The 7,426-nt window shown below is 59.3% G+C and overlaps 1 protein-coding gene across 3 annotated transcripts in view; it reads right to left on the bottom strand.

The window, feature by feature from the left end:
• Positions 1-841: 841 nt before the first annotated feature.
• The window catches only part of Mapkapk2 (MAPK activated protein kinase 2), a 31,044-nt gene continuing 24,459 nt past the window's right edge, over positions 842-7,426 (bottom strand). For all 3 annotated transcript variants that reach the window (XM_010613123.2, XM_010613124.2, XM_010613125.2), the window contains 9 exons: positions 4,669-4,808; positions 4,438-4,502; positions 4,143-4,222; positions 3,612-3,738; positions 3,013-3,088; positions 2,512-2,636; positions 2,124-2,209; positions 1,942-2,022; positions 842-1,390 (listed from right to left, as the gene is read on the bottom strand). In XM_010613123.2, the coding sequence (XP_010611425.1) occupies positions 1,247-1,390; positions 1,942-2,022; positions 2,124-2,209; positions 2,512-2,636; positions 3,013-3,088; positions 3,612-3,738; positions 4,143-4,222; positions 4,438-4,502; positions 4,669-4,808 (924 nt within the window). In that variant the 3' untranslated portion in view covers positions 842-1,246. The remainder of the gene's footprint in view (positions 1,391-1,941; positions 2,023-2,123; positions 2,210-2,511; positions 2,637-3,012; positions 3,089-3,611; positions 3,739-4,142; positions 4,223-4,437; positions 4,503-4,668; positions 4,809-7,426) is intronic.

Below are 7,426 nucleotides of genomic sequence, written 5' to 3'. Positions count from 1 at the left end.
ACAAAACAACAGTTTACAACAGTCTGAGTGCTGGACACACCACGGACAAGGCAGGTGCTGTGGGCACCCAGGGCCCTGTCCCCGGGCCCAGAGAGGCCCCAGGTACCCCTCCACCACCCCTGAGGAGCCACCCCCTTTCCCCCCAGAGAGGAGGGCAAATGTGGGACCCCACAGAGGACTCCACTCTGCTCCTCCCCTCCCTCGCAGGCTGTGGGACACAGGAGAGGCCTGTGGGCAGGGACAGAGTCGGGACATCTTTGGTGCGAAGACTACCCCCCATCCATTAGGCCACGCTATGAGAAGGCAGAGGGCTACAGAGCGGTCTGCCCTCAGCTGCTGCGGCCACAGCCAGGAGAGCAGCACGGATGCAGAGGCTGTGCAGCCGGGGCCACCCAGGCTCCCCAGCACGGGCTGCAGCGCCCACTGAGAAATGGCTAAAACCCAAGGGGTCAACAAGCACGGGTGATCACGGCAAGAAGGGGAAGTCCAGAGGCTCTTCGAAGGTCAGCGCCACCGCAGACAAGGACAGCACTGCTCAGGGAAGGGGTCCCGAGGGGTCCAGTCTTTCAGGTCGCGGCGCCAGTGCCCAGTCACTCCCCTCGCCCCGGAACCCAGCGGCCAGGCAGCCCGCAGCCAGCCTGGCTCCAGATCCGGACAAGCATCCCAGGCACTTAGGCGGGCTCAGTACGGGCAGGAGGGAGAGGCGTGGAGCCCCACAGGCCCTGGGCACAGGTCTGGGCACACACGTGTACACACGCACACACTCACTCCTCTCTGGAGGGCGCGCCCCCACCCAGAAGGCCTGGAGCTCCCAGAGGGCCTGAGCTGGGCTTGGGCTATAGTGGGAAACAGGGAGGCAGGTGGACACAGGGACGCTCCTACAGCAGCTTCCACACACACCCTTGGGTCCCCCCGCCAGACCTATGCAGTACCAGAGGGAAAGGGGTCCAGTGGAGAGGAGAGGAGCGGGGCAAAGGAAAATAAAAGATTTTGTAAAAACTCTAAGTCAAATTACTGATAAAATTGCAAAATGAGCACAGGTTCGAGAGCACCTTGCTCCCGTCTCCCCAGCCTCCCAGCCCCTTCCTCTCCAGGGCGGCCAGAACCAAAGGCAGAATTCAGCCACCAGTTCCAGGCTCCACGCAGCTCAGGAGGAGAGGAGGCGGAAGTGGACAGTCTGTATCTCTTCATTTAAAAAATATATTCACTTCGAGTTATTGCTTGTCCTCCAGGGGGGCCCAGGGGCTCAGTGGGCAAGGGCCGCAGCCTCCAGGGCCCGAGCTTTCTTCCGCCTCTTCAGAAGCAGAGGGTTGGATGCGTCTTCGATCTTCTTTATCTTGATCTGCTCGTAGTCGACGCGCATGGTGGCCAAGGCACTGGTCATCTCCTCCTGGGAGCGGGGACGGCAGCAGCAGGAGTGAGGCACAAAGCAAAAGCGAGGCGGAGCGCAGGCGAGACAAGGCAGGGGCAGGCGGTGCGCAGGCAGGGGAAGTGTGAGGAAAGAAGAGGGCGGGCAGTTAGGACGTCCAGCCGGAGACTGTGGAGTCACAGGGTGGGGCCAGCAGAGACCTCCCATGTCCCTGCAGGCAAGGACAGAGCCTGGCCTGTAGTCACAAGCTCTCGCTGGTCCCAGATGGTCACCAGCTGTGTGACCTAAAATGGGTGACTCTCCCTCTCTGGGCTTCGGTCTCTGTGCACAACAGGAGACTGCACCTGAGGCCTCCAGTCCCCTTTTAGACCTAAGCAGTCAGGACTCAAGAAACAGCCACTGCGACGTCCCACAGGAACACAGCCCCACTGCCTAGCCCCAGGCCAGGGAAGGGCTCCCTGTTCTTCTGCCAGAGAGAACCAGAACCACTCTCCTCCCTGCCAGCGCCACCCATCCTGGCACAGCGCGCCCACCCCGAGCCGCCCCCCCAGCCTCCCAGCGGTGCCTCTCACCTTGACATCTTCCCACCGCTCCTTGTCTTCTTTCAAGACCCGGCTGGTGTGCAGTGGGGTCTGGGGGACCTTCGTGGATTGCTGGAGAAAGAGACAAGGGTTCCAGTGAGAGTCGGGACAAAGCCGCAGCCTGAGGGGTCCTCGCAGACCCAGAGTCCCTGCACCTGGCACACCGGGCTCACCATGATCCAGGGGTGGTTCATGAACTCCGTGATGGACATTCTTTGAGTGGGCTCCGTTTTCAGCAGGTTCCGGATAAGCATTTTCACTGTCGGGTGGCAGAGAGAACAGGGACAGCTCAGGGCCCCTTCCTGCCACACTTTCCAGGGGACACCAGCTAGGGAGGGCTACACACAAAGGCACACTGCAGCTGTCCCAAGGACCAGTGTGCTCCGCCACTCTCTGGCCCCACGGCTCACCACTGGGCCTCGTCTTGGGGCTCCACACAGGCAGGGCCCACGCAGCGGCATGAGACGGGTGCCACACGGACGTGAGCATCCCCACACGCACACACACACGCACATGCACACACACAGGGCATCGTCCTTCGTCCCGAAGGCTGGCTCTTACCTTCCTCTGATACTTCTGACCACTCTGGGTTGGGAAACTCATATTGGCCCATTCGGATGCGGGTCTTCATGCCCGGAGAGATGGCGAGGCCATGGTTGGAATAAAAGGGGGGATAGCCACACAGCCTACACCAGGAAGAGGCAAGGAGAGAGGGACAGAGCAGGTGTTACTTAGGGGGCCTGTACCAGGGACAGGATGAGAAACAGGTTCTGTTCCTTCTAAAGGTCACGAAGAAATAGGGGCTCACTCTATGGGTGCAAACACAAAGTCAGCAACAGGGCCAGGGGAGTCCTGACCCCTTTCTAACCCATTAGTTTCCAGCCACCACTTGGAAGTCAGAACCCATGAAACATGGAGAGAAGGGGGCACGCAGGGGACTGCCAGGGACTCCCCCCTCCAAAAGGGGACGTAACAGTTGCCTCTTCCTCTTGTCCTGCAGAGGCTCAGGCCTCACCGAGTCCCTGCCCCAGCGCAGCCCGGCCGGCCCTGCCCAGCACTCACAGGATGTACATGATGACGCCCAGCGACCACATGTCACAGGACTTGTCATACTTCTCTGGACCCAGCACTTCCGGAGCTGCAAACCAAGGATCACCATGGGCGGGCCGGGACCTACCCAGTTTCTCCGTGATGCTCCCTATCCCAACCCTTTGCCCCACCATGGTGGAGAGCAGCTGGGGTGGGGAAAGAGAGCAGGGCCCCTTAGGACCAACCCTGAAGGGAGAATCTGAAGATGAAACCCCTTCCCAGCCACCAGACTCTCTACCTCACTGTCTGTTCGTCCCGTCTCATCTCATCTCATCTTGTACACACACTTTGGAAGCAGCTTCTGTGCCCAAAGCCAGACCTATGCAGAGCGTGATGGGGCTGTGGCTCTTCTCAGGAAGACGGGGCAGGCAGACAGCCCTGCCAGTCTTAAGCAGACGATGCCTACAGTCCTCACTCCTGGCCTGACAGCCCTGCACATAACAGTGACCCACTGGCACCACGGAGGGCTACCAGAACACCACTCCCCTGGGATCGGTGGCTCCTGGGGTCTGGAGGACAGGGCTGAGAAAAGTTCTGGGGAGAATCTGCTCCCTAGGCTTCTCTGGACTTACCCACATAGTATGGTGTGTAGCAAGGAGTGGTCAGAGAGTTGTGACTGGTGGTTTCCTTGGCAAAGCCAAAATCAGTGAGTTTCAGAATAGCGTTGGGCCTTTTGGAGGTGTATAAGAGATTCTCCGGCTAGAGAGAGAGATGGATCGGTAATAACCCTGGGCCAAAAGGGGCCATCACCCAACACTCCATGTCTAGCGCCCAGTGCTGCACATCACAGGAGCACAGCTCCACAAAGCGAGTCCCTGCCTCTCCAGAGCTGACAGGCACCGGGGTATGTGGCTGAGGTGAGCACAGGGGCAGAAGAGCCCAGGGTGCTGGTGGGGTGCTCATGGGGAGAACCACAGCCTGGGGGTGGCCAGAGGGCAGTGCTGCCGTTTGTGGTTTGACCATGGCAGAGAGAGCGGGCCCAGCAAGCTGAGAATGGCAAGCTGCCCTCTTTTGCCCTCCGGACTTGGGCTGGCTCTCGGGAGTCCCCTCGAGCCACTGACTCTCTACCCTGCAGCCTCCCAGCACCCGGGCGCAGCTGGCACCTTGACGTCCCGGTGGGCGATGTCGATTGAGTGCAAATACTGGATGGCCTCGCCGATGCTCTTCATGATTTCCGATGCTTCTGTGGAGGAGGGAAGGAGGGAGCGGAAGCCTTAGTCCCTGGGTTTGCAAACCTGTACCTTAGTCCCACCCCATACAGCCTGAGGCCCCCATACCATCACCGACTCCAGGAACAAGAAGCCAGGAGCTGCCCTGACCAGCTGAGGGACCCACCCCGGCAGGCGGCAAGTGGAGGGGGCAGCAGCGCCCCAGCCCGCCCAGTGCAGGCCCTCCTACCTCTTTCTGTGAATGCCTGGTCTCCTCGGTCCTGGATTCGGCTGAAGAGCTCTCCACCATCCAAACTGAAGGGGAGCCGCCGTGTAAGCCAGGGACACAAAGGCCACCCCCTACCCCCCAGAGGGTCAAGCATTCATGCTTCAAGCCCCAGGGCCCACACTGGGTGTCCTGAGTGGAGGGGCTCTGCGGCAGGGTGGGGACAGGCTGGGCCAGACGCGGCAGGCTGCTCACCACTCCATGACAATCAGCAGGCACTTCCTCCCCGCATACAGGTTCTCGTAGACATCTACTATGCGCACGATGTGGGGGCACTGAGAGGCCCGCCAGTGCAGCTCCACCTCCCTGCGGGCCTTCGGGCAGTCCTGTAGCATCTGCAAGCCAAGCCGCCCCTGAGCACTGCTGGTCTCCACACGCCAGCCCCGCTTCCCCTGGCCTCAGCAGCTTCCCTCGCCTCTCCCAGGTCCAGAGAGGACTTTGCAGCAAAGCTGTCTGTCCCACAGAAATCCTCAATACAGCTCCTCAACATGACCCTGCAGGGCCGTGACAGCGAGGCAGAGATCAGCCCAGAAGGCACAGGCAGCCAGTGCAGGGCACAGGGAGTAAGGGATGTGGGGGAGAAACAGGCTGAGAAGAACCAAGACAGTAATGAAGAGGGACCTGGTGAGGGGAGACTCGGCAGGAAAGGCAGAGGCACCTCCACATTCCACACCCACAGCAAGCCTTCTTCCTGCCTGTGGTTGGCTCAGAGCAACAGACGGCCCCCGAGTCAGCCAGGTGTGGGTCTCAAGCACAGTTCCTACCTCATCTGAGACCTTGAGCGAGTCACAGGCCTCCTCTGGGTCCCCCGTTCTTCCCTAAGCAGCCAGGCAGGGCACTGGAGGCAGCCGGGCCGTCACCAGCCTCCGGGGCTGAATCATTGCCAGTGTACGCCAGGCTCATTCATTTAGGGCTTCAAAGTGACTGGCTTAGGAACAAACCTAAGAACCAACTGTCCCACAAGAGCTGTGTGGGAAATCTATGGGGAGGCCACTACCACACAGGACAAGGGACCGACATCTTCCCTCCTGACAGCGGTGCACGGAACCATCCAATCACGGAAGCTCTGAGGGAGCCGCCAGTCACTGCTGAGGGCACAAATCAACGGCACGCTCTTGCTGTCATGGCCAAGAATCCCTCGTGACCTCTCTGCGGTACAATGAACTTCCCTGACTGCTTAAACTGACCTTGACACGACACTCCCAAGCATCTTAGTGCACCTCTCCTTTGTAAAATGGGTAGCAGCTTCTCCACAAATACGAAATCCTCCTGCATAGACTAGCAGAGGGCAGCCATGCGCTCAGTAACAATAGCTGTCATTTCAACTACAGTGCCTGCCAAGCCCTGCGAAGATGCCAAATAATCAATCAGGACAAGGGCCCACAGATACGGCCGTGGGTAGTCAAGGGCAGCCTTGAACCCGCTTGGGGTATTTCACAGCCTGGGGTGGGGGTGAGTCAGGCAGGGGAGCAAATGGACAGGCGGGAGGGGAAGTGGCGAGAACCAGGCAATGAGTAACTGCCAGAGAGCAGCGCCGGGACGGGTGAGCGGTGATGCCGCGGGGGAGCCCGGAGGCTGCTGGCAAGTGCACAGAGCCCGTGAGGAAGAGCAGACGCCGCGGTGCCGCCAGACCACAGAGGGCAGTGAAAGGCGAACAGGAATTCTCAGCAACAAAACTAGCAGCATCTACGAAACAGTCTGCCATGTGCGGGCCTTTTCTGACTGTATGGCAATCACCACTTTTACAGGATCAGAACACCGAGGCTCAGAGAAGCAGCCGCCCAAGGCTACATTTCCGGGACAAGACCGCACCAGCACTGGCATCGGGCCTGAAAACTTCCAAGCCGTTTCACTGTAACCACCAGCTCTGAAGAGGCAGCGAGCGGGTGAGGCTGCTCAGTGACTGCAGCGGCAGTGCCCCCAACCGGTGTGCAGGAAAAACCCACAACTAGACTGGTCAGCTTCTCCACACCAAGAGCTGCGGGAGGCCATGTCCCCACGGAGTCACACAGCCGCCTCGTTCGTGGCCAAGAGTCCTGCGTTCTGCCACGTTCCCCTTTGTTCACCTGGACAGAGCAGGAAAAGATGTATTTTGCTCTCCTGTGCTCTGGGAGCAGGACGAGGCACGGCCAACTTCACGTGTACGTAATTCCATTCCACAGGCATGTGCTGTGCTCCCGGCACAGGCCACGCACAGTGCTGAAAGTCAGCACCTACCACCAGAGTCCTCATCTCAAAGCTCAGGCTCACGAGGAGGGAGAAGAGAGGTAGGGTAGGAGGCCCCAAAAGCCCAACCCTCCCTGAGGGGCTGCACACAGACCCGCCACACATCCACAAGAGGGCAGGGACAGGGAGGTGCCAAACAGCTCCCAGGCCGCTGGCATCTTCCACAGCTGGACGCACAGTATGGCTCCCCATGAGAATGCTGCCACTCACACACGCGGCTTGGGTGAGGGTAGAAGAAAGCTGGAGGTTAACGGTACAGAGCATGTGTTGAGAGAGACCAACTCCCAGGCACTGGGGGCTCTGGCTTGGGATCCAGGAAAACAAATGATGGGATCAAACACGACCCAAGCATTGGCACCCACTGTGGGGTGCAGGCGCCGTACTGCAGACAAGCGCAGGAGCAGCAGCCTGGAACGGGCAGGCACTCAGCAAGGGGGACCGCGGGCACTCCCAGCAGTGTGACACAACCATTCTTCCTGGCCAATACAAAATCCCCAGCGAGCTGAGCATGGTGGCACACACTGTAATCTCAGCACTCTGGACGACTGAGGCAGGAGGACCACAGGATAGAGCCTAGCCAGGGCAACTTAGCCAGACTCTGTGCCAAAACAAAAATTTAAAATGCCGGGGATGTAGCTCAGTGTGAAGCCCAGGTTGAGTCCCCATTACTAATAATTTTTTTAAGTTTTCAAGTAAAATCTTAAAAAAAAAAAAAAAAAAAAAAAAA

The sequence above is a fragment of the Fukomys damarensis genome, unplaced genomic scaffold, assembly GCF_012274545.1.
Source record: "Fukomys damarensis isolate Sample0158 unplaced genomic scaffold, DMR_v1.0_HiC HiC_scaffold_11, whole genome shotgun sequence".
Taxonomy (NCBI): domain Eukaryota; kingdom Metazoa; phylum Chordata; class Mammalia; order Rodentia; family Bathyergidae; genus Fukomys; species Fukomys damarensis.
The sequence above is the reverse complement of the archived record's forward strand: the minus strand, read 5'-3'. Positions and strand labels throughout refer to the sequence as shown.